Source organism: Elephas maximus, chromosome 9, assembly GCF_024166365.1.
Source record: "Elephas maximus indicus isolate mEleMax1 chromosome 9, mEleMax1 primary haplotype, whole genome shotgun sequence".
Classification (NCBI taxonomy): Eukaryota; Metazoa; Chordata; class Mammalia; order Proboscidea; family Elephantidae; genus Elephas; species Elephas maximus.
In genome coordinates this window covers 47,994,088-48,021,177 of record NC_064827.1, presented here as the reverse complement: position 1 = coordinate 48,021,177, position 27,090 = coordinate 47,994,088, and the positions used below count along the sequence as shown (strand labels likewise).

The window sequence follows — 27,090 nt, the reverse complement described above, 5'->3', positions numbered from 1 at the left end:
CATTTAGTCTCATTTTGTTTCATGGGCCTATCTAATCTTTGGCTGAAGGATGAACCTCAGGAGTGACTTCAGTACTGAGTTAAAAGAGTGTCCTGGGGCCATACTTTCAGAGTTTCTCCAGTCTGTGTCAGACCAGTAAGTCTGGTCTTTCTTTTTTTGTGTGAGTTAGAATTTTGTTCTACATTTTTTTCCAGCTCTGTCGAGGACACTGTATTGTGATTCCTGTCAGAGCAGTCGGTGGTGGTAGCCGGGCACCATCTAGTTGTGCTGGACTCAGTCTGGTGGATGCTGTGGTAGTTGTGGTCCATTAGTCCTTTGGACTTATCTTTCCCTTGTATCTTTAGTTTTCTTCATTTTCTCTTGCCCCAGACGGGGCGAGAGCAGTGGAGTATCTTAGATGGCCACTCACAGTCTTTTAAGAACCCAGACGCTATTCACCGAAGTAGGAGGTAGAACATTTTCTTTGTAAACTATGTTATGCCATTTGAACTAGATGTCCCCCAAGACCATGGTCCCCAGCCCTCATCCCAGTCATTCGGTCCCTCAGGGAGTTTGGATGTGTCTGTGGAGCTTCCATGACTTTGCCTTGTACAAGTTGTGCTGAATTCCCCAATATTGTATACTGTCTTACCCTTCACAGAAGTTACCGCTTATCTATTCTCTATTTAGTGTTTTTCATCTATTCTCTATTTAGTGTTTTTCCCTCCCCATCTCTCCCCTCCGTAGTAACCATCAAAGATTGTTTCTTTTTGTGTATAAACCTTTTCATGAGTTTTTATAATAGGGGTCGCATACAATATTTGTCCTTTTATGATTGACTTATTTCACTCAGCATAATGCCCTCCAGATTCATCCATGTTGTGAGATGTTTTGCAGATTCATCTTTGTTCTTTATCGTTGCATAGTATTACATTGTGGTACCACAGTTTGTTTAGCCATGCACTGTTGATGGGCACTTAGGTTGTTTCCATCTTTTTGCTATTATGAATAATGCTGCAATGTACACGGGTGTGCACATGTCTATTCCTGTGACGGCTCTTATTTGTCTAGGACATATTCTTAGGAGTGGGATTGCTGGATCATATGGTATTTCTATTGATAGCTTTTTAAGGAAGCACCATATTGTTTTCCGAAGTGGTTGTACCATTTTGCATTCTCACCAGCACTGCATAAGAGTTCCAATCTCCCTGCAGCCTCTCCAACATTTGTTATTTTCTGCTTTTTTGATTCATGCCAGTAATGTCGGGATGAGATGGTATCTCATTGTGGTTTTGATTTGCATTTCTCTAATGGCTAGTGATCGCCAGCATTTCCTCATGTGTCTGTTAGCCTCCTGAATGTCTTCTTTGGTGAAGTGTCTTTTCATATCCTTTGCCCATTTTTAACTGGATTATTTGTCTTTTTGTTGTAGAGATGTTGGATTTTCCTGTAGATTTTAGAGATTAGACCTTTGTTGGACTTGTCATAGCCAAAAATTTTTTCCCAGTCTATTGGTTCTCTTTTTACTCTTTTGGTGGTTTAATTTTTACAAGATCCCAGTTATCTAGCTTATCTTCTGGTGTTTGTGTGTTGTTAGTTATGGTTTGTATCCTGTTTATGCTGTGTATTAGGGCTTCTAGCATTGATCCTATTTTTTCTTCTTATGATATTTATAGTTTTGGGTTTTATATTTAGGTCTTTGATCCATTTTGAATTAGTTTTTGTGTATGGTATGAGGAATGACTCCTGTTTCTTTTCTTTGCAGGTAGACATCCAGTTTTGCTAGCATCATTTGTAAAAAAAAACTGTCTCTTCCCCATTTGATGGACTTTAGGCCTTTGTCGAAAATCAGGTGATTGTAGGTGGATGGATTTATATCTGAGTTCTCAATTCTGTTCCATTGGTCAATGTGTGTCTGTCATTGTACCAGTAGCAGGCTGTTTTGACCACCATTGCTGTGTAGTAGGTTCTGAGGTCAGATAGTGGGAGTCCTCCTAGTTTATTCTTATTCTTCAATAGTACTTTACTTATTCGGGGCCTCTTCCCTTTCCATATAAAGTTAATGATTAGTTTTTCCATCTCTTTAAAGAATGCTGTTGGTATTTGGATCAGGATTGCATCGTATTTGTGTATTGCTTTGGGTAGAATTGCATTTTCACAATGTTGAGTGCACCTATCCATGAGTATGGAATGTTTTTCCATTTATATGGGTCTCTTTTGGTTTCTTGCAGTAGTGTTTTGTAGTTTTCTTTGTATAGGTCTTTTACTTCCCAGGTTAGATTTATTCCTAATTATTTTATTTTTTCGGGGGCTAATATAAATGATATTGTTTTTCTGATTTCCTTTTCATAGTTCTCTTTTTTGGTGTATAGGAATCCAACTCATGTTTTTATGTTTACCTTGTATCCCACTACTCTCCTGAATCTTTCTATTAATTACAGTAGTTTTCTCATGAAGTTTTTTGGGTTTTCTATGTATAGTGTCATCTCATTTGCAAATAGGGACAGTTTTACTTCTTCCGTACCAATTTGGATGCCGTTTATTTCTTTTTCTTGCCTTATTGCTCTGGCTGGAACTTCCAGCACGATGTTAGATAGAAGTGGTGATAAAGGGCGTCCTTGCCTTTTTTTTTTTTTTGCCTTGTTCCTGTTCTCAAGGGGAATGGCAAACATCATTTTAAAGGAGGCATGTTAGAAGCATCTCTTTAAAATCAGGAGTAAGATAAGAAATGTAGGTTGTACTCTAAGGAGAGATGAAAATTTTCAAGCTGGAGGGGCCAAGTATGAAATGGAATTTATAGAAAGACTTGAAGGTCAGGGCTGGAAGGACTCCTAGAGGTAGTCCATTTATCTGTTTGTTTCTCCCAAGCTCTGGGTACTTTTAAAAGATCATGTCCACCAAACAAATTGCATTCTTAATTAATTAATTTGCTTTCCTGATTTTTACTACTCAAATTCTTTTAGAGCTGTCACAGTTTCTATCCTACATGAACTGCTCAGTTAAATAGGTACTAACAACTAACAACAGGTATTAATAAATCAGTTTAATGTAATAGAGTGTGGCCTGATTCCAGAGTGGGGACCTAGTTTAGACAGGGTGATCAGGGAAGACCTTTCCGAGGAGGTGTCATTTGAGCAGAGAGACATCTGAAGCTCTAGAGGCAGAGTGTTCAGGCAGAAGGGGAAGCAAGTGCAAGGCCCTGAGGTGGGAATGAGTTTAGTATATTTGAGAACAAACTGGCACATTGTCAGCATGGGCAAGAGTAGTGGGAGGTGAGTTCAGAGAAGGGGCAGGGCCCGGATTGTGATGGCCTTGTTGCTGGGGCAGGACTCCCCAGAGGGACTTGGAAACAAGGGTATAATCTTTATAGAAGCAGATTGCCACAACTTTCTCCCGAGGAGCCACTGGTGAGTTCAAGCTGCCAAACTTTCGTTTAGCAACTGAACGCTTAACCATTGCGCCACCAGGGTTTCCATTGTTGCTGCATGCCGTCGAGTCAATTTCTACTCATAGCTACCCTATGACAGAGTAAAAAAAAAAAAAGTTGCCATCAAGTCAATTCCGACTCATGGCGACCCTATAGGACAGAGTAGAAGTGCCTGCCCCGTGGAGTTTCCAAGGAGCGACTGGTGGATTCGAACTCCCGACCTTTTTGGTTAGTAACCATAGCACACAGTACCTCTTAACCACTGTGCCACCAGGGCTCCATATGACAGAGTAGAGCTGCCCAATAGGATTTAGCTGTATTATTTACTACACAAAGGCGTCTGACTTGGTGTAGTAAATAATACATTTCAAATTATGGATAACGTTTCAAAGAACGGAAATTCCAGAACGCTTTATTGTGCTCGTAAGGAACCTGTATAGACCAAGAGGCAGTCATTCAAGCAGAACAAAGGGATACTGCATGGTTTAAAGTCAGGAAAGATGTGCATCAAGGTTGTGTCCTTTCACCATACTTATTCAATCTGTATGCTGAGCAAATAATCTGAGAAGCTGGACTACATGAAGAATGTGGCATCAGGATTGGAGGAAGACTCATTAACGACCTGTTTATGCTGATGACACAACCTTGCTTGCGGAAAGTGAAGAGGATTTGAAACACTTACTGATGAAGATCAAAGACCACAGCCTTCAGTATGGATTACACTTCAACATAAAGAAAACAAAAATCCTCACAACTGGAGCAATAAGCAACATCATGATAAATGGAGAAAAGATCCAAGTTGTCAAGGTTTTCATTTTACATGGATCCACAGTCACCACCCATGGAAGCAACAGTCACGAAATCAAACAACGTGTTGCATTGGGCTGATCTGCTTCAAAACCCAGAAAAAAGATCTCTTTAAAGTGTTAAAAAGCAAAGATGTCACTTTAAGGACTCAGGCGCCCCTAACCCAAGCCATGATGTTTTCAATCACCTCATACGCATGTGAAAGCTGGATAGTGAATAAGGAAGACCGAAGAAGGATTGATGCCTTTGAATTATAGTGTTGGCGAAGAATATTGAATATACCATGGACTGCCAGAAGAACAAACTTGTCTTGAAAGAAGTACAGGCAGAATGCTCATTAGAAGCTAGGATGGCGAGACTTCATTTCACATACTTTGGGCATGTTATCAGCAGGGACCAGTCCCTGGAGAAGGACACCAGGCTTGGTGGAATAGAGGATCAGCAGAAAAGATAAGGAATCTCAATGAAATGGATTGACTCAGTGGCTTCAGCAATGGGCTCAAGCATAACAGTGATTGTGAGGATGGCACAGGACTGGGCAGTGTTTCATTCTGTTGTATATAGGGTCACTGTGGGCTGGAACTGACTCTACAGCACCTAACAACGACAACTTTGATGTAGAGCCCTGGTGGCGAACTGGTTAAGAGTTCGGCTGCTAACCAAAAGGTTGGTAGTTCAAATCTACCAGGTGATCCTTGGAAACCCTATGGGGCAGTTCTACTCTGTCCCATAGGGTCGTTGTGAGTTGGGATTGACTCGATGGCAACAGGCTTGGTTTTTGGTAATCTTTACACGAGCAGCTCACTAGATGTTTTCTCCAGCAGAGCCCGTGCTGGAACCACCAACCTTTTGGTTAGCAACCAAGCACTTAACCACTGTGCCACCAGGGCTCCTAAATCCATAAACCCAAACCCATTGTCGTCGAGTTGATTTCGACTCATAGCGACCCTATAGAACAAAGTAGAACTACTCCCTAGGTTTCCAAGGAGTAGCTGGTGGATTCGAACGGCCAATCTTTTGGTTAGCAGCCAGGGCTCCTAGAGATGTTAAAACTCAGCCTAATCCTCTGGTAAAATGTGAGATTCCCTTTGGGCTTTGTGAGGTATCAGAAATAGCTCGAGGACACATGTTAATTGCTACCATCACAGACTCCTAGGAATCCAGGCACTCCCAGGAGCACAAAGCCACTTATCAGAGCTTCTCAGACTTTGTTGAAGATTCTGATTTTGTGGGCCTGAAGTGGGGTGGAGATTCTGCATTTCCAACCAGCTCCCAGGGTTACCAGATAAAATATAGGATGCCCAGTTAAATTTGAATTTCAGATAAACAACAAATCATTTTTTCATAGTTTTTCTTTTTAATTAAATATTTTATTTTGAGGTAATTGTAGCTTCAACTGCAGTATTTTCTTTCTTTTTGTTTTTTAATTGTGCTTTAAGTGAAGGTTTACAGAGCAAATTAGTTTCCCATTCAATAGTTTATACACAGATTGTTCTGGACATTGGTTGCAGTCCCCGCAATGTGTCACCACTCTCCCCATTACTACCCTGAGTTCCCATTTCCATTGGTCTGGTTTTACTGCCTTTTCATGTTTGCTTTTGGACAGATATTGCCCTTTTGATCTCATATAGATGATTGTTCTAAAAAGCACTTTCCTCGTGGGTGTTATTGTTTATTTTATAGGCCTATCTTTTTTTTTTTATCTATTATTTGGCTGAAAGGTGATCTGGAATGCCTTGGTTCCAAGGTAGAAGGGTGTCTAAGGGCCATAGTCTTGGGGTTCCTCCAGGCTTTCTTCGACCAGTAAATCTGGTCTTTTCAAGAATTTGAATTTTGTTCTACAATTTTTTTCCCACTTTAACCAGGACTTTTTATTGTGATCCTGGTCAGAGCAGTGTGCAGTGGTAGCCGGGCACCATCTAGTTCTTCTGGTCTCAGACTAGTGGAGGCTGTGGTACCTGTGGTCTGTTAGTCTTTTGGACTAATTGTTTCGTTGAGTCTTTGGTTTTCTTACTCTCCATTGTTCCAAACGGAGAGAGGCCAATAGTTGTGTATTAGATGGCCACTCGAAAGCTTTTAAGACCTCAGATGATACTCACCAAAGTAGGATGCAAAATGTTGTCTTTATTAACTGTGTTATGCCAATTGACCTAGATGTGCCCTGAGACCACGTCCTTAGCCTTCAAGCCCAGTAACTTAGCCCCACAAGGTGTTTGGTTATGTCTGTGTTTCTGTGACTGTGTACCTCGTGTGCTCTATTATATATATGAGTATACATGCAGCACATACACAAATATGTATGTAGAAATGTTCACAGCCAAACCTATAAATGCACATGGGCATATGCCCATATGCCTTCCCCTACCTATTCAGCATACATATCTACCTGTGTATCCGCTCATAAATCACTGTTATTACTATTGTTGCAGGATTGTATATGTTGTAATATTTACTGTCGTTGCCTTTTATTCTTTTATTCTTACGTACCTCTCAATGTCTTCCCTTGCCTTGATCTTGATGCACTGACTTCCCCCATATTGTGTACTGCCTTTCCCTTCACCAAAGTTAACACGTATCTACTCTCTAGTTAGTGATTTTCCCTCCCTCCTCTCCCACCCCTCATAACCATCAAAAAAATGTTTCTTTCTGGGTATAAACCTTTTCTTGATTATTTATAATAGTGGTCTCATACAGTATTTGTCCTTTTGGACTGATTTATTTCACTCAGCATAATGTCCTCCAGATTCATCGATGTTGTGAGATGTTACACAAATTCATCATTATTCTTTATTGTTGCGCAGTATTCCATTGTGTATATGTACCACAGTTTGTTTATCCAGTTATCCATTGATGGGCACTTAGGTTGTTTCCATCTTTTTCCTATTGTGAATAATGCTGCAATGAACATGGGTGTGCATGTGTCTATTCTTGTTACAGCCCTTATTTCTCTAGGATATATACCCAGGAGTGGGATTGCTGAATCGTATGGTATTTCTCTCTAACTTTTTAAGGAAGTGCCATACTGTTTTCCATAGTGGTTGTACCATTTTACATTTCCACCAGCAGTGTATAAAGAGGTCCAGTCTCCCCACAACCTCACCAGCATTTGTTGTTTTCTCTTTTTTTGATCAGTGCCATTATTGCTGGGATGAGATGGTATCTCATTGTAGTTTTGATTTGTATCTCTCTAATGGCTAATGATCGCAACCAACTGTTCATGTGTTTTTCAGCCACCCGAATGTCTTCTTTGACGAAGTGCCTGTTCATGTCCTTTGCCCATTTTTTTAATTGGGTTGTTTGTCTTTCTGATGTTGAGCTGCTGAATTTTCCTATAAATTTTAGAGATTAGACCCTTCTCAGATATGTCACATCCAAAATTTTTTTCCCCAGTCTGTAGGTTCTCTTTTCATTCTTTTGGTGAAGACTTTTGATGAGCATACGTGTTTAATTTTTAGGGTATCCCAGTTATCTAGTTTATCTTTTGCTGTTTGTACATTTTTAGTTATGTTTGGTATTCTATTTATGCAATATATTAGGGCCCCTAGCATTGTCTCTGTTTTTTCTTCAATGATCTTTATGGTTTTCCATTTTATGTTTAGGTCTTTGATCCATTTGGAGTTAATTTTGTGTGTGGTGTGAGGTATGGATCTTGTTTCATTTTTCTGCAAATGGATATCCATTTTTGCCAACACCATTTGTTAAAGAGACTTTCTCTTCCTCATTTAATGAACATCGACACTTTCAAGATCAGCTGTCCATAAGTGATTTACTTATGAGCTCTCAATTCTGTTCCGCTGGTTTACCTGTCTGTCGTTGTACCAGTACCAGGCCGTTTTGACTACTGTGGCCGTATAAGTAGGTCCTGAGATTAGGAATTGTGAGCAAATGCAGTTTTAGGAAATAATACAGAGAAATCCCTTGTACCTTTTACCCAGCCTCCCCCAATACTAAAACCAATTGCTGTTGAATCAGCTCTTACTCTTGGTGACCCCATGTGTGTCAGAGTAGAACTGTGTTTCGTAAGGGATGTCAATGACTGATTTTTCCAGAAGTAGATCACCAAGCCTTTCTTCCAAGACATTTCTGGGTGGACTTGAATTTCCAACCTTTTGGCTAGTAGCCGACTGTGGTAACCATTTTCACCACCTAGGGATACCCACAGTGATAACATCTTGCAAAACTATAGTATAATGTCACTACCAGGATATTGATATTGATACAGTCAAGATACAGAACATTTTCATCACCACAAGGATCCATCATGTTGCTCTTTTGTAACCACTCACCTCCCTTCACCCCACTCCCTCCTGATCGCTCACAATCACTAATCTGTTCTCCATTTCTATCCTTTTTCTATTTTAAGAATGTTATATAAGTGTAATCATACAGCCTGTAATCTTTTGTTTTTCATTCAGCATGATTCTCTGGAGATTCATACGGGTTGTTGTGTTTATCAATAAGTCATTCCTTTTTATTGCTGAGTAGTAGTCCATGGTGTGGTTGCACCAGAATTTAACCATTCACTTGCTGAAGGACATCTGGGTTGTTCCTAGTCTTTTGGCTATAAAAACCCATGTACAAGTCTTTGTATGAACATGAGTCTTCATTTCTCTGGGATAAATGCCCAAGAGTTCAGTTGCTGGGTTGGATGGTAGTTGCATGTTTATTTTATAGGAAATTGCCAAATAATTTTTAAATATAAGTGGCCTAGTTACCTAGTGCTACTGTAACAGAAATACCACAAGTGGGTGGCTTTAAAGAACAGAATTTATTTTATCACAGTTCTGGAGGCTAAAAGTTGAAATCAAGGTCTAGACTGTGTGGTACCTTCCTTATCTGTAGCCTCAGCGTTTCCTTGATTCCTTGACTTGTAGATGATCTTCACATGGGTCTGTCTTCCCCCTTACTTGAATCATGTATGTTTTTATATAACTGCTCTTTTTATAACTCAGAAGTGATTAGATTTAGAACCCACCTAGCTCAGGTATGATCTAATTAAATAACAAAGAAAACCCTATTTCCAAACAGGATTATATCACAGGTATAGGGGCTAGGATTCCAACGCATATTTCAGGGGGTACACAATTCAATCCATAACAATAAATAAAATATTGCATAGGACATACTTATGCTAAAAAAAAAATTTCCTTGTTTATCTGAGATTCAAATTTAACTGGACATCCTGTAATTGTATTCACTCAGTCTTGCAACCCTACTCCCTCCCAGGTGATGCTGATGCTGCTGGCCTACAAACTACGCTTTGAGTAGCAAGACTATCGTCTAATTCATTTTTTTACTTATAAAAAAATTTAAACATACAAGTAGATGAAAACAATATAATGAACTCTTACACACCGAACACTCAAGTTCTTTAATTATCAGGAGTTTACCACTCATACTTCATCTATCCTCCTTTTTTTCCTGAAGTTTTTCAAAACAAACCCTGGACACTTTGTCAGCTGGCACCCACAAACATCAGTACGCAACCCTAAAAAATAGGAACATCTTCTGGCATAACTACAGTGTCATGATCACAACGTTAACATTGATGGCTCCTTGTACCATCTAATTCCCAGTTCTAGTTAAAATGGCCCCAACCACCTCAGAATGCCTTTTGTGATTGGTATGTTTGAATCAGTCTCCAGATGAGGTCTGGACCACTTTGCACTTGGTTGATATGTCTCTTACATAACCTTGTCCAGTGTTCCTGAGGCGGAACGTGAGCCCGAAAGAGGGAAAGGGACACAGGTGCTGGACAGAACTGTGGAGCCCTTTGTCACATCTTAACCAGGGATGGAGTGCTTACTCTGCTGCCTTACAGACGCTGCCCCATTGTCAAATGAGGACACTGAGGCTCACTGAGATGACTCCCTGAAGGACCCTGAGCAGGAAGGGTGAGGACCTGAGTGGAAAGCCAGATCTGGGTGTGGCCTTCGTGGCTCATTCTCATTTAACTCTGTGCTTTAACTGACCCACTGCTCCTGGGGTTTGGCTCTGATGCACAGCGGCTCCTTGGCTACCGAGGATTACACCCCATGCCAGACCCAGAGAGGTATTCAGTAAATGAGTCAAGTGTGAACGAAAGAGGGGACAGTCTAGCTAATTATTTAATAAATGTTTAAAGGAATGTCAGGGGTGGAAGGTGCCCGGCCTTGACCCCAGCATCCCGGAAGTTGTTCTCAGAGGGGCCAGGCTGCCTGGTGGTGTCAGGTGGCCTGGCTACAGTCAGAGTCCCTCCCTCTTGCATTTTATGGTCTGCACATTATCACCCAGGGAGACCTTGGAGGTAGGCTGGAAAGCGAGTTTTACAACCTGCGCCCACAGCCTTGGCAACCGAGGACTGTTCTCAGGAAACAAAGGCACCATGGGAAGGTCTGGGGAGAGGCTGCCCTGTGCCTTGGGGATGTGCCGGGAGGGGGTTCCTAATACCGGGCACCACCCCCCACCTGCAGCAGAGCCATCTCCAGGGTTAAGGGGTAAGGAGGGTGGACTTTGCTGCAAGGTGTGGAGTGTGAGGAGGAACAAGGCAACACCCCTTGGGATGGGAGAGGACCAGGCCAGCCCAGAAAGGGGCTGTGAGCCTGAGGAGCTGGAGGAACACCATGCCCTTCAGGTGACTGGGAGAGGGGTACAGGCACTTCGGAGCTCTGCTCTTACAGGCCAGGCTGACCCTTCTTATGCCTGTCTCTGACCATGTCACAACCCTGCTCAAGTGCCTGCCAGGAATCCCCATCATCTGAAGATAAAGTCCCACCTCCTTCATCAAAGCCCCTTCTAGTCCTGTGGGCTTTTCAGCCTGGAAAAGAACACACTCAAGGAATAGGTCCTCTTCTTTGAAATATCCAAGGTGCTGGTCTGGGACAGTGTGAGCAGATGTGTCTATGGGGCCCCAAAGAACAGAACTAGGACTGGAAGAGGGGAGTGGAGGGACAGAAGGGGCCACACTGGGCTCAGAGTAAGAAGTGTTTTCTCCAATCGACAAGATCTAAAAGTGGAATAAACCACCTTGAAAGGAAATGAGCTCCCTGTCACTAGAGGTAACCAAGCAGGGTAACCTCTAGCCCTAGGCATTAGATGCTATGGTAAGTCCTCATGCTTATCTGTGTGCTCATAAGGAGAGGGGTGATGAATGACCGGAACAAACAGGGTGTGCATTTTAGAAGTGTGTACATTCCCAGGATTGGGGAAGCTTCCTTGCTCAACTCCCAGTCTCCTTTGGGCAGCCCCCAGCCCCACGTCTCACCTCCTCCAGGTGGGACATGGCTCATCTGTCCATTTGTTCATTTCTCCATTGAGTCTAGCATGAGCCCTGTGCAGGTGAGCAGCCTCCATGCTCACAGCCTCACCCCTCTTGCCTGGCTGGCCTCCTTTCCCATGGATCCTCAGTCTACCTTCCTTGCTGGCTGCTTCAGGATCCTCCTACTTAAAACCTACTGGTGAATCTCCAGGAGTAGAGCCCTGTCTGCCTTCCTGACTTGAAATGCCTCTCCTCCACCCTGGCCTGGTCAAAATCTCCCTCTCTTTAAGGCTCAATTCAAAAGCCTCTTCCTCCAGGAAGCCTTCTCTGACTGACCTTCCAGGCTCTTTGCCCCTCTCTCTGAGTCTTGAGTATATTATATCCTGCCTCCTCCATGAGACAAGAGACTCCTGTAGGATAGGGACTGTGACTAGCTCATCTCTGTCACCACCTGCACCACAGTGCAGCCAGGCACATAGTAGGTCCTCCATGAAAGACCTACATGATGCTGATGATACCTACCAAGAAGCAGACCAGGCAGTGAGAGGAAGCATCCCCAGTTCTCCTGGCTCTGCTGTGGACTGGCTCTATCACCCTCAGTGCACGATTGTCAACCTCTCTGACCCCAGCTTCTACCTTTATAAAATGGGGATTCTTGTACTACTTCCTGGGAGCCCTGGTGACATAGTGGTTAAGTGCTTGGCTGCTAACTGAAAGGTCAGCAGTTTGAACCCACCAGCAGCTCCACAAGAGAAAGATGTGGCAGTCTGCTCCTGTAAAGATTTACAGCCTTGGAAACTCTATAGGGCAGTTCTACCCTGTTCAGTAGTGTTGCTATGAGTCAGAATTGACTTGACGGCAGTGGGTTTGGTTTTGGCAGTGGGTTGTAATGCTTCCTGAGATGACTGGTTGCTGAATCAAATATGAGCCAAGCACCAGGCCCAGGGCCTGGCACGTACATGACTCCCTAATTATGGTTAATTGGAGGTCATGACAGTGGCCTTGCAGCCTTTTCCATCCTGGCCGCTGAGGTCTGCCCCCTGGAACGTCCCCACCCCTCTGGGGTCCTACAGCCCTGTCTACTCCTCCTGCCCTGGGACAGGCCCTCGGAGACTTGGAGGTTGTGCCCCTCCAGGCCAAGCAGCCTGGCTCCTGCACCCAAGCCAGGGCTCTGGGTGAGTCTGCGAGGGAAGCACGTGTATCTCCTCTGATTTAGAGCCTGTGTTCCCCATAAATCAGAGAAGCCTGTCCCTGGCTGACTGCAGGCGTAGTGGACAAAGAAAGAGCTGGAAGTGGCCTCCCGATTTTAATGTCCCAGCCCTGACAGGACTTTTAGTGGCTTGGTCAATAACCCATCAGACTGGCTGATGTCTACTAATGCTGGTCCTCAGCATAAAACCCTTTCAGACATAAAGCAATCCGCTGGCCCCTAGGGAGGACCAGCCATCCCTTGTTGACTGAGAAGGAAGAGAGGGTATCTGGGGGTGGGGCTTCTGCTTCTGAGAGGCCTGGGAGGAGCGCAGGCCAAGCTTAGCTCTGGAGGAGCGGCCCATCCATCTGAGCCTTGCCTGGCCCTGAAGCACCTTTCCAGAGTCTGTGGCTCCACCGAGCTGAAAGGCAGGAGGTGGGATGCGTGGGTCTGAACAGGGCTCCCTGGCAGTTTGCCCCCGCTCAGCCCAAGGCCAGCCTGACAATCATCTTTTCCACAGAGCAGAAACTGGGGCATGGCCCTGGGCCAGGGTGTAGAAGTTAAGGTTCCAGAGCAATTGGGTGGCCTATAGCAAAAGCCCCAGTACTGCTTATGCCCTTTGACCCAGGGAGTGATCCAAGAGAAGGGGAAGGCTGTGTACAGGAAGGCAGGTAAATCACTGACTCAGAGAGACTGGTACTTCCTCACAGCACAGTACACCCCAAACTCACACTTGGGAGGCCAGAGGCCTGGGCTCAAACCCAGCTCTGCCTCTCAGACTGCCAGTAACCCTGGGCAAGTCCCTTTTCCAGTCTGGGCTTCCCCAGGTCAAGGCTCAGTGAGGGAGTGCTGTGATCTGTTAGCGAAGGCTGCCAGGGGTACAGGATTGGAGAGTCTGGCTTTGGGCTTACCTCCCCTGGTCTCTGAGAGCACTTTAAGCTCTGCAGTTTTATAACAAATTTTTCACCAGTCCTTGAAGGTCCCATCTTTTCAGAAAGTCTGTAGTTTTGTTTTTAAATGTCATTTTTTATTGCAAAATTTAAACTTTTTTTTTTAGAAAGTTTAGGAGATTAAAAAAAAAAGAAGATGATGAAAAAACCTCTCATTTACTCACCATGTATAGATAACTGGAGTAACATTTTGGTGCATTTCCTTCCAGTCTTTTTTTCTCAGTACTGATATGCAGACATATGTGTCTGTACACACTCACACACACGTACGTATACGTACAGTAATGGCTACTGTGTAGTGAGCGCTTACTACAGGACGTCACTGTTAGGCTTTTTATGCACAGCATCTCATTTAGCCTTCATGACAACTCTGGAAAGAAGAGATTTTTTTCATAGTTCATATTTTACGGATAAAAAAATAGACTTGCAAAATTTGAGCAGAGGCATGACATGCTCAGATTCTAAGTCTTGAAAGCTCGTGGTGAGGACAGCGTGCAGGGTGGCCTGGAGGCTGGGCGAGAGGGCAGTGGCTAGAGCAGTGGTCCCATGGCTAGTGCTGGCAGGTGGGGTGGCAGGGAGCGTGCACCTCTCTTCCCAGTCTGGGGCCTGTTTGTTTTCAGCAGAATAATCCGAAGGAAATGGAACTTTTGCCCACATCCTCATACAGGACTAACAAAGAACACATGCCCAAATGCTTTCTTTTCCTTTCCTTTCTGTCTTGAATGTGTCTGCGTGTTCATAAGTCTTTTTCTGAACCACTCGAGAGTCAGTTTCATATACTGTGGCCTTTTACCCCAATAATTCAGTGTTTCCTAAAAAATAGGAATATTTTTCTATGTAACCATAGTAGGTTATCAACGTCAGCAAATTTAACATTGATACAATATTCCTGTCTAATCTACCCTTTGTGTCCCGAGCTGTCAAATAGTGTCCTTTATAGCATTCTCCTTTCCTGTACAGGATCCAATGTGGGTTCAGCCTAGGTCATGTACCGGTAATACCCTATTCCCGAGAGCTGAGAGCTGAGCTGGGCAGAGAGCATTTCTGGAAGGGGAGCCCAGGACCACCTCTCTGTTTGCAGAGCTATTAAATTGCATACATGAGACCCCATGAACCAGAGGCTCGGTTGTCTGCCTTTCCTGCTTTGCCAGAGGTGGCCGGGAAACCCTGTTTCTATTCTCATTGCAGCTGCCCACCTCCCAGCCTTCAAAGCAAGGGCAGAGACCACCCCTGCATCTTTGCTCCGTCATGACTGGGCACGGTCTCAGGGACGTCACACAGAAGTGCAGTGGTCTCTGCAGAGTCAGGGAGGTGAGGAAGAAGAGGAGGCAGGGTGCTCCCTGAGCCCCCACTCTGTGCCTGAAAATTCCCTTTAAAAGAATCCTACACGATTGATTCTGTGCAGTCAAGGACTGTGTCTTGCGTTCGCCTCACCCACAGCACCTGGCATAGGGCCTGTCCTGCAGGTATCTTGTAAATATTTGCTGGATGCGTGATGTTGGCCAGTTCCCTCCTTAGCTGTCTCTTTTGCTTAGACATAAAAAATGGCCAGTGCAACCTTCCAGTGGGTGGGCTCCAGACCCCAAGGCCTGGTGGTAGATGTCGGGTGATGCCTACATTGGCAGATAGAAGGCCTGGGTCTTGGTCCCTGTTCTGCCAAGGCCATGTGGTATGGTCCGGACAGATCACTTCTAGCCTCAGTTTTGGGTTCTGTAAAGTGAGGGGGTTGGACACTCACAGCTCCAAGGTTCTGTGACCAACTGAAGTGTCACTGCCCTGAGACCCCAGAAAATCCAAGTCCGTCAGTGGAGTTGGAAATCTCAGCTTCAGGGCCGCATGGCATGGGCTTAGAGATCTGTGTGGCCCTCCCTGCACCTATACAGGAATTCTCAGCAGGGAAGGAGAAAAGGGAGGGAAATGCCCTTTTTTCTAATTGAGATATAATTTGCATCCCATAAAATCACCATTTTGAAGTGTACGATTCAGTGGTTTTTAGTGTATTTACAAAATTGCGTGATCATCACCACTATCTAATTCCAGAACATCTTCATGACCCCGAAAAGGAAACCCCACACCCGTTAAGCAGTCACTACTCATTGCCCCTCCCCCGGCTCCTGGCAACGACTGCTCCGCGTTCACCTAATCTGGACATTTCATATAAGTGGAACCCCTACAATATGTGGCCTTTTGTGTGACTTCTTTCACTTAGCATAATGTCTTCAAGTTTCATCTAAGTTATAACCAAAAAAAGACCAAACCCGTTACCATCCAGTCAATTCCAACTCATAGTGACCCTACAGGACACAGTAGAACCACCCCATAGGGTTTCCAAGGAGTGGTTGGTGGATTCAAACTGCCGACCTTTTGGTTAGCGGCCGAACACTTAACCACTGAGCCACCAGGACTCCTATCTATTTTATAGCATGGTACTGCATTCCTTTCCCGCCCCCCAGTGGCTGATTTTCAGAAGTAGATCAGCAGGCCCTTCTTCCTAGTCTGTCTTAGTTTGGGAGCGCCACTGCAACCTGTTCAGCATCACCGCAACACACAAGCCCCCACTTGGCAGATGAATGGTGACTTTACTTGAGTTGCGTTGGCTGGGGATCAAACCCAGGTCTCCTACAAGGCTGGCGAGAAGTCTGCCACTGAACCACCACTGCCTTCTCTCCATTCCTTTTTATGGGTGAATAATATTCCATTGTATGGATATACCGCATTAAGAGATCCATATATGTGCCCATTCCAAAGAAAAGTGATCCCACAGAATGCAGAATTAGCAAACAATATCATTAATATCACATGCATGTAGAGTTTTGCTGAAGATCTTTCAAAAGTGGTTGCAGTAGTACATCCACAGAGAGCTACCGGAAATTCAAGCCAGATTCAGAAGAGGACGTGGAACGAGGGATGTCATTGCTGATGTCAGATGGATCCTGGCTGAAAGCAGAGACTACCAGAGAGATGTTACCTGTGTTTTACTGACTATGCAAAGACATTTGACTGTGTGGATCGTAACAAATTACAGATAACATTGCAAAGAATGGAAGTTTTAGAACACTTAATTGTGCTTGTGAGGAACCTGTACAGAGACCACGAGGCAGTCATTCGAACAGAACAAGGGAATATTGCATGGTTTTAAGTCAAGAAAGGTGTGTGTCAGGGTTTTATCTTTTCACCATACTTATTCAATCTGTATGCTGAGCAAATAATGCAAGAAGCTGCACTATATGAAGAAGAATGCCTCACCAGGATTGGAGGAAGGCTCATTAACAATCTGCATTATGCAGATGACACAACCTTGCTTTCTGTATTCTTTCCATCTTCTTTTGATGCTTCCTGTGTTGTTTAGTATTTTCCCCATAGAATCCTTCACTATTGCAACTCGAGGCTTCAGTTCCTTCAGCTCGAGAAACACCAACCATGTTCTTCCCTTTTGATTTTCTACCTCTAGGCCTTTGCACGTGTCATTTAATACTTTACTTTGTCTTCTCGAGCTGCCCTTTGAAATCTTCTATTCAGTTCTTTTACTTCATCATTTCTTCCTTTTGCTTTAGCTGCTCGATGTTCGAGAGCAAGTTTCAGAATCTCCTCTGATATCCATCTTGGTCTTCTCTTTCTTTCCTCTCTTTTCAATGACTTCTTGCTTTATGTATGATGTCCTTGATGTCATTCCAAAACTCGTCTGGTCTTTGGTCGTTAGTGTTCAAGGCATCAAATCTATTCTTGAGATGGTCTCTAAATTCAGGAGGGATAGACTCAAGGTCATATTTTGGCTATTATTGCCTCCATCTTACTGAGGAGGACACTGAGGCTCAGAGAAATGGAGTAACTCACCCAGGATCACACAGAGAATCTGTGGTAGGGCCTAGAGTCACACCTAGTTTTGTCCCTTACGTTTTCCTGTCCACTCAGTGGTTGCTGACTGACTGACTGACTGCAGAAGCTGAAGTGGAATTAGCCTCCTCCCCTCCCCAACCCTCTTGGGTACTGTTTTGCAGACAGGAAAGTTGGACCCTCACTTCCCCAAGGTCTGCGGACATAGAGGAAACGTCTTAGACATCAAGTGGAACCCTTTTGATGATTTCGAGATTGCCTCCTGTTCTGAAGATACCACGGTGAGTGCCAGCTTTGAGCAGTTCCTGAAGTTGTTCTCGTAACTGAAAAGAGTGGGAGAGGGGCCCAGGGAAGGTTGAATGGTGTCTGTGCTCAGCTCTTTTGCTCTCCAACTCCTTCATCACCAACGTGAGATCACTGTAGGGGAGGGAAGAAAGCAGATTGAAGAGGAAAATTCTGAACTCTATGGGATTTGGGGGTACCTCAGTTTCTCCACCTATAAAATAGCTCCCATTTATCTTATCAAAGTCCAGTGAGATTCATATTCCAACGGGAAAGCCCACCCTTTGGGGAAACTGTGAAATGCTGTGACCAGAAAATATTAGGCCCCCTTAATCTCACAGACAATGGGAAAGTGAGCTTCAAAAGGATGGAAGTGGACCCTTGTATGAGTATGGACACCTAAATCATTCCCAAAGCTGCAGTTCCACCAACATTTTTGAGTTCCTGTTCTGTACCAAGGGTATAGCCCCTGTCCCCACGATACCCAGTGTTATTTGTTTATAATTTATTCCGTGCCTACTTCTAAAACACAGTAGGTGTGGCTTAAAAGACACGGATATGATCAGATGATTAAAATAAGGAAAAAAGTCATAGTTACCATTTTTTGTGATCATGCTATGTTCCTTACTCATTATACATACCATGTCACTCGATCTTCCCAGCCACCCCATAAGGTAGGATAATTTTGTGGTGGAGAAGCCAACGATCAGAGAGGTACAGCTATTTACCCATGACCACACAGTTTCTGGGAGGCAGAGCCAGGCTTTAGACTGAGGCCCATCCAACTGCATAGCCCATTCTCTTTCCACTGAGCTGTGCCACCTCTCAAAATTGCAAGAGCCACAAATGGAGGAAGGTGAGGAAATAATACCAGAAACTGGCTAAGGAAGGTTGCAGCAGCTGAGCTCCAGGTTTAACTCTGAACTGCCTGGCAGCCAAGGCAAAAAGGGAAATAAACTATATTACAGAGCCGTCACTAGCTAATCAGAGGAAGCAGACCAGTTCATCAGAAGAGGAGACAGAAAAGTCTTAGGAAAGTTGTGTGGGTTTCCATACAGAGGATGCTGAGAAACATAAAGGACAGTGCCTGCAGAACGGCCAGGCCCTCTGAGAACTGGCTTTGTCTCCAGTGAGTGCAGGGCTTCTAACAGGGCATCCAGTACCTGACACTGTCCCCACTGCAGTAATACCTGGGCTTTCAAGCTCGCTTTGAAGGCTCCCTTAAGACTATTAAATCCCTATCTGGCCCCATGGTCTGCTGCTGTCCAGTACCAGAAGCCCCAGGGGCAGGGGGAGTGGACATGATTATGGGGAGTGGCAATGCCTTTTCTGCCCCCAGCAGCACCGCAGAGTGAATTTAGGCCCTTGTGAAAGAAGTATTCAGCTGTCTCCTCCCTGGGACCTGTAGGGGAAGGATGGCTCTCCAACTCTGGGGAGTGGACAGTCTTAGCTGCCGCAGTACTGGGAATGGTGTCTACACCTCCGAAACAGACCCGCCAAGAGTCTGCCCACCAGTCCAGGTCTAGTTCTGTGCAGCCACTGCCCTCCCCAGACCCATCTGTCTAGACCCTGGCACTTCTTTTTCAGGGCTGGCTTCCTGGTTTTAAATCCAGGACAACCAGAAAATAAATATTTGCTGAATTGAAACAAAGTCTACTTGAAAAACCTGTGTATTTCTAAGGGGTGTGTGCAATCATTTAGGAGCCTGAGAACCCTACAGGACAGTTAGGAACATCAGGTCAGCACCATCCTGGGCTCCATTTTTCTCTGCAGCACCCCCCAGTACCTCCATTTGTATGCTTCCATGACAGGGAGCTTACTTTCTGTCATGGCAGCCCCTCTTCCATTCTCGGACACTAGATGTTCCTTCTTTAGGCTGAGCTGAGGTCCACCTGCTGGGGCTTTCTAACCAGCGCTTCTCTCAGGGCCTCACTGTGTACTACAGGCCTATGACCCCATCCAGCTTCGTCTTCTAGCCTTTCGTCTTTCCTTTTCCAGGCAATACAATCCAAGGGCTCCTCCAAAGCACAGAATTTGCCTCTGCTCAGTCCTGATCCAGAGTCTGCACTGGCTCCCTAGTGCCCTGAGGATGTAGAACAAACATGTCACCCTGATACTCGAGGCTCCACTCTGGGCCTTTGGACAAGGAGTGGGCAGACCATTGTACTTTGGGGGATATCCTAGGCTGGAAGGCAGATTTGCTCTGACATCTAGCCTGAGACACAGACCTGTGGCCCACCCAAGGTCAGTAGGATGGCAGGGATTACCAGGGTACAGATTTGGAAACTTTGGCTTATCTTGGCTTAATGCCTGTCCCTGCTCAAGCCGAGGGACCTTGGCAAAGCCCCTGGCCCTCTGAGGGCCCCAAGCTTCCCCACCACAGAGTGAGAGGTGGATACACAGAGAGCTTCCCTGGCCCTTCTGCTGAATGCTGGGTTCTGAGGCTTGGGGTGGCAGGACTCTGAGGTGGCCCTGGCTAACCCTCCCCCTGGGCCCTGTCTCCTTACCAGATTAAGATCTGGGACATCCCAAAGCAGCTGCTGTCAAGGAACCTCACAACCTTCAGGAAGGAGCTGGTGGGCCACTCCCGCAGAGTGGGCCTGGTGGAGTGGCACCCCACAGCCGCCAACATCCTCTTCAGCTCTGGCTATGACTACAAGGTGGGTCTGCCTGGAAGGGATAGGCTAGGCCCTGCCCAGGGAAGTCCCCCTGTTCCCAAGCGCTGTGGATTCTCTCCCAACTAGGTCTCTGACTTGCAGTATAAGCTAGGCAAGTCCCTTGACTTCTCTGGTCCTCAGTTTCCCAAGCTGTACAAAAATGGGGTTGAGACCATAGCCAAGGCTTTTAAACTTTTCCCTTCACAACTCTATGGGGGTTACAGAGGCACCTCAGGGGCCTCTATGATGGATAAAACAGGGGAGGGAGGAGGGGCTGGGGGCTCTGGGCTTTTCACCTCCTTCTGATCAGAAGCACTCTCTTCTCTGTTTATGTAGGTTGTGTCTGCAGGGTTACTGCGTATGGTTGTGCAGGTTATTCTGTGCACAACTCCAGGGGCACTATTTACATCCTAGGCTATGGGAATGGATTGCCCTGGAGCTGTGCAGTACACAGCCTGTGCAACTAAACATGGCAGCCATGTTTATCTGCATGAGGTAGAAGCTGCTGCTAAAAACAGTTTGAAACCCCCTGGATTAGCTGGTTCCCTGGGGTACTCCCAGCGTGGATGTTTTGTTGCTCAAAGGCAGATGGTGTTTTCTTTTCACTGCCAGACAGCCTGACTCCCAGCTTCCCCTGCTACTGCGTGGCAGCTTCAGCCACAGATCCATCCCATCCAAGGCCTCTTGGCCAGGCTACCATCTGCAGCTTCCCTCCTGGGGGTACTGTGTTTCGCCGAAGCCTGGCCTGCATGTGACTGTGAGGGGTGGGGCTAGGGGTGGTGGTGCTGCTGTGCCCAGCTGGCTTTCTGCCATGCAGGTGATGGTCTGGAAACTGGACACAAAGGAGTCTGTAATCAAGAGCCCCGTGAGGACAATTGACTGTCACCAGGACGTGATCCTCTCCATGTCCTTCAACATCAACGGCAGCCTACTGGCCACCACCTGTAAAGACCGCAAGATTCGGATCATCGACCCCCGAGGGGGAACCGTTCTCAAAGTCAGTGCTGGTTTAGCATCTGGCATGGGGTGAGAGGATAGAGGTCAGAGGAACCAGGAGCAGAGTGGGGATAGGGGGGTCTTCTGAGAACAACCTTCACATATGTTATGCCCTTCTGAACTCCCAGCATCCCTGGGAGGTAGGATATCCCCATTTTTCAGATGAGGAAACCTAGGCCAAAGAGAGGTTAAGTGACTTGCTCATATTGAGAGCTGGAATTTGAACCTGATCTAACTCCAACACTTATGGGTTCACCTCAGCTTTGTCACTGGCCATGGGGTTAGGAGAGCTAAGGGCTGCACTGTTTCTCTACGGTGTGACCTTAGGCAAGTGCTTTCTGCTCTCTGAGCCTGTTTTCTCCTCTGCAAGAACAGCGGGGTCGTAGCCCTTTCAGAGGATTAAATGAAGTAACGCAGGTGACACTGCCCACCCACCCCGTGCACGGCACAGGGTAGATTCTTAACATTCTTCCAGAAAGAGCTTGGAGCTGAGCAGAACTTTGTCTCTCCTACAGCTCAGATGAGTCAGAATCGACTTGACAGCAACGGGATAGGTTAGTTAGGTTACAGCTTAGGAAAATAACCCTCAAAAAAAAGAAAAAAATAGAAGGGAAAGACTCCCTGTTCAGGGAAGGCTTCCTAGAGGTGGTGCCCCTGCAAGTTTCTCCAGGTGGAGATGGGGTGAGAAAGGCAGGCATTCCCAGTGGAGCAGCAGCTTAACGTCTACCAGCTGCCACCAGGGTCTCTCTACCACCATCGGCACCTGTCCTTCCAGGAAGCCAACTACAAGGGGCACCGGGCCAACAAGGTGCTGTTTCTGGGGAACATGAAGAAGCTGCTATCCACAGGCACATCTCGATGGAACAACCGGCAGATGGCCCTGTGGGACCAGGTGAGTCTCGCACCTAGTCCCACCCCCACCCCTCACCTCTCAGCTGAGTGCTCACTCTATTCATTTGTTCATTCATTCATTTCTCAAATACCTACTTAACATAGTCTGCCAGGTGGTGGGGATCCAGGCATGAATAGTGGGGAGATGCTGACAGTCCATTGGGTGAGCCCAGACCTGTGTGTGTCTTATAGTTCCGGGAAAGAACTGGTCAGGACTCATGAGAGGCTCTGGTGTGGGGGAGGGCAAGTGGCGGAACCTGGGACCAGGACTAGAGGGCAAGGTGGGGGAGGGAGAGGGCCTCTGGGCAGAGGGAACAGCTAGAGCAAAGACAGAGAATGAAATAGTGAGGGGTATGGGCTTGTCATTTAGGGCAGCTGTGGGAGAGGAGGTGGGTCACGGGGGTGGGATGAAGTCTAGGCCAAGCAGTATTGATACGAAGGAGCACTTGACAGACATTTCAGAGACTGGGCAAATCGCTTCCCCTTTCTGGGTCTCCTTCTTAATTTGCTGAAATAAATAAAATACGTGGAGGGAAGATTAGAGTAGGATTAGTGTCTGAAAAGTGGTTTGTTAATGGCGAAATTGAAGATGGTAGTAGCGTTTTAGTGTCTTTAAAAATATCATCTCCATCAAAGAGCAGCCCACAGATTGGACCTCAAGAAGCTGGGGCACCCTTGCCATGCTCCACATACACACAAGCTCAGTCTCTCACCCACGCAAACTCACTCTCTCTCTCTCTCACACACACACACACACACAAACTCAGTCTGTCTAACACACACACGCTCTACCCCCCACCCCGCCATGGCAGGAGTTCTTGTCTCACAGAGTACATTGTTCCCCCCTGTCCAGGCTGAGGGCCCTGTGAGTGACCGCTGGCCTTCCTGATCTCCCCTTTCCTCACAGGACAACCTCTCTGTGCCTCTCACAGAGGAAGACCTGGATGGCTCTTCGGGAGTGCTGTTTCCCTTCTATGATGTGGACACCAACATGCTCTACGTGGTGGGAAAGGTCAGCCCGGCATGGGTGGGGCATGGGTGGGGAGGTGCGCCCCCCGCCTCCCCCCAGCCTGGCCCCACTGGTGCCAGACAGCAGCCTGGGGCCTGTGAGGGTTGGAGCAGGAGCCAGGCCACTTCCTCTCTGGGGCCTGTGGGGGTGGAGCAGGGGCCAGACCACTCCCTATGGGGGCCTGTCAGGGTGCCCAGAGGCATGAGGAAGGCAGGCAGAGTCCCCACTGAGTGGAAACAGTTCTTCCATCCTACTCACACAACTCTTCATGGAAAGTAGGGTCAGATCCTAACAGACACTTGTTTAAATGATTGTGTTGAAATGTGGGTATGCCATGCACACACTGTTCTGCATTCAGTATTTTGGGGGCCCTGAAGACGGACCAGAGTGCAGAAACCATGGCAGGGCCTTCTCTGCCCCTGCAGTGACAGCCCCTTCCTTTTAATGCCCCTGGCAGGGAGGGAAGAGAGCCTGTGAGCCCCGCTTGCTCCACACCTACCCTGGGGCACACACTTGCTGTCCCCACTTCCCCAGTGGTGAGCCCAGCAACTCTCCCATCAGGCCTTTGGCTGGTCATCCTGGACTAGTCTCTCCCCAACTCTGGGTCCAGATGAGGAGGGACCAGTCAGTCTTTGTCTTTGAATTTTGGGCAGAATAGGTTTTCACTGGGTAGGACTCTCCCATATACGGGAAGCCCAGGTGGCGTAGTGGTTAAGTGCTACGGCTGCTAACCAAAGGGTCGGCAGTTTGAATCTGCCAGGCACTCCTTGGAAACTCTATGGGGCAGTCCTACTCTGTCCTACAGGGTCTCTAAGAGTCGGAATCGACTCGAAGGCACTGGGTTTGGTTTGGGTCCCATATATGACATCCCTGACCACTGCCCACCAATGCCAGGAGCAGCCCAGTTGTTATGAGAATCAGAGCACCTCCTACGGGTAAGACCTATGACTGGTGTCTGAGGACCAGCCAGTTCTGACCTTCCTATGTGGCTCTCTATGGGAGTGGGATTGGGGCCTGTCTTCCCAAAGCTTCAGCTTTAGAGAACAGAGTTGGGCTTTGGGTCATGGCTGGGGGGTGGAATGTTGAAATGAAAACCCCACTCCCACCTTAGTTTTGGGACCCTGAGCTCCTGGTGTTTCCCTTGTGTGAGATGGGTTTGCCAGCCACTCACTCTGAGAGCCAGGTTTTTGCTGTGTGGTGTGGGCAGCCAGGTGGGGAGCTGATGGGGTTCTGAATCTGACCTTCCTCCTCAGGGAGACGGGAACATCCGCTACTATGAGGTGAGCTCAGACAAGCCTCACTTGAACTACCTGACTGAATACCGATCCTATCACCCACAAAAGGGGATTGGTGAGTGTAAGGCCCTGAGGCCTCTTGGGGTCAGCGCTTCAGTGTCAGGCCTAGGGAGACAGGAGTGAGTCAGGCATGGGCCCTCCCTGGAGGGGCTCACATTCTGTAGGGGAGATGGCATCCCAACACTCTGACTGTAATTATAATTGGGGTGTGCAGGAGGTTGTCTGAGAGCACAAATAAGGAAGTCAGGGAGGGCTTCCCAGAGGAAGCAGCGTTTGAGGAGCTGAAGGAGGAAGTACAGTAGAGCATCAGGAGAAGATGAAGGTGCTCCAGGCACAGGGAAGAGCAGTTACAACAAAAGCAGGGAGATGTGAGAGGCTGACCTGAGAGAGCTTCTAGGGAGCAGCACCTTCCATCTCCACGTTTTAAAATGCATTTGGCTCAGAGGAGCTGTGGGGCTGGAGATGGGGGACCCTATGCAGAGCAAAAGGAGCCCTGGTGGTACAAACAGTTAAGTGCTTAGCTGCCAACCGAGAGGTTGATGGTTTGAGCTAACCCAGCGGCTCTGCGGGAAAAAAACCTGGCGATCTGCTTCTGAAAAGTCTACCTGTTGCCATCGAGGTGATTCCAACTCATAGCAACCCTGTAGGACAGAGTAGAACTACCCCATAGGGTTTCCAAGGAGCAGGTGCTGGATTCCAACTGCCAACCTTTTGGTTAGCAGCTGTAGCACTTAACTGCTACACCACCAGGGTTTCCAGTGACCCTGTAAGAAAAACAAGGCTGTAATCTTCATGAAAGCAGATTGCCACATCTCATGGAGTGGCTGTTAGATTCAAACTGCGGATCCTACGAAGCAGTTCTCTTCTGTCATGTGGGGTCGCTATGAGTCAGAATTGACTCCATGGCATTCATCCACAACATGCAGAACAAACCTAGAAAAGTGTAGCTAGAATAATTTAAACCCTTGAAGGTGGGGACAGCGTTTCCCCAGCACAGAACCCAGCCCAGCATAGGCATTTGTTCACTATTTGTTGAGCTGAGAAAGGAGGGTGGTTGCTGTTGATGTTCAGCTGTGGAGCCTGTTTTTTCGACTCACCCTGGGTCCCTCTGGCCCCTAGCCCAGCCTGTAACCTCTTATCGCCCTGGCCATCTGCCCGCAGGTGTCATGCCAAAGAGAGGTCTCGACGTGTCCTCCTGTGAGATCTTCCGCTTCTACAAGCTGATCACAACCAAAAGCCTCATCGAGCCTGTATCCATGATCGTGCCCCGGCGGGTAGGGTGGTGGGGCCATGTGGGAGGGAGGCAGGGCCGGGGTGTCAGGGGCCCGCCACAGGGAGGCTGGTGGCCACTCCTCAAGGGGAAGGACTTTCTCATGGTCAGTGTAGTGTCACCAGGAGCCAGGAGTCCTGGGTCTCACCCACATCTACTCTTGAGTTGCTGGACTCTGGGCAGTCCCTTTGCTCTCTGGGCCTTGATTTCGCCACCTCAGCAGGGGTGAGGAGAGACTGGACTCCCAGCTCTCAAGGGCTGTCCCACCTGGGCAGCCCCTCCTACCACCGTCATCTGTCTGTCCTGACTTCTCCTACAGTCGGAATCCTACCAAGAGGACATCTACCCCCCAACAGCAGGAGCCCAGCCCTCTATGACGGCCCAGGAGTGGCTCAGTGGGGTGAACAGAGGTGAGAAAGGAAGAGAAAAGCCTCAGGTGAATGTGGTAGGAAAATGGAGTGCCCAATGGCCCCAGGTAGCTGAGAGGGGTTTGGCCTGTATTTTTATTCTTCTGTGTCCTCGGAAGACAGTCAGTCCCCAGTGGCTGGGATGGTCACATATGAGTTTGGGAAAGCGTGGGGATACCTCTGGAGAGGCTTGTCCCGTGTGGCTCAGAAAACTCCCTCAACTCAAGGGACATTTCCCTGTGGAAATTTCTTTAAACTCTGGGTTGTACAGGGTGACTGGATAGTCTCAGCCAGACTCCCCTTGCCCATCCCCCACCTCTTCCTGCTCCAGCCCCATTATTCTTGACCTGGGAGGTCCTCTAGGCAGCCGCCGCCCAGGCCCTTCTGCCACTCTGCCTGCCCCGACCCACTTCCCCCTCCCTGACCAGACTAGGGGGAAGAGGGCAGTGTGTGCTGACTGTCCCCGCCCCCCAGCAGCTGCCTTTGTGATTGGAACTTCCTCTCTCCTCGCCCCTCCCCCGCCCCATTTCCTTCAACACCCAGTGGCTGAGAGGGGCCTTCCAAGCTACTGGAAGGAAGAACTTCTGACTGGAGGGCAGGAGGCCGGTGCGAATCCATCCCAGTTTTGTGTAATTCTTAAAGAGGTCTCCTCTCTGGGCCTCCGTGTCCCCATCTGAGTCCGAGATACCTGCCTTTCCTGCGTCTGGGGGGTGTTGGGAGAGTAACGGACTTGGTAGATGGGAGAGTGCAATGTGCGTAGGACTGACTTAAGGAGCTCGCAGTATTTGGGGGCAGGCCCCTGTGCATGCCCCGTGTTGTTCAAATAGTTGCGGTGTGGTTATTTGTGCTGACTGCCCTGG

The 27,090-nt window shown here is 47.2% G+C and overlaps 1 protein-coding gene across 1 annotated transcript in view; it reads left to right on the top strand.

The window, feature by feature from the left end:
- CORO2A (coronin 2A) overlaps positions 1-27,090 on the top strand; it is a 75,146-nt gene that overhangs the window by 42,551 nt on the left and 5,505 nt on the right. The window contains exons 3-10 of the mRNA XM_049896954.1: positions 17,588-17,704; positions 20,216-20,365; positions 21,180-21,359; positions 22,134-22,250; positions 23,157-23,261; positions 24,512-24,608; positions 25,715-25,827; positions 26,143-26,233. Of these exons, the coding sequence (XP_049752911.1) occupies positions 17,588-17,704; positions 20,216-20,365; positions 21,180-21,359; positions 22,134-22,250; positions 23,157-23,261; positions 24,512-24,608; positions 25,715-25,827; positions 26,143-26,233 (970 nt within the window). The remainder of the gene's footprint in view (positions 1-17,587; positions 17,705-20,215; positions 20,366-21,179; positions 21,360-22,133; positions 22,251-23,156; positions 23,262-24,511; positions 24,609-25,714; positions 25,828-26,142; positions 26,234-27,090) is intronic.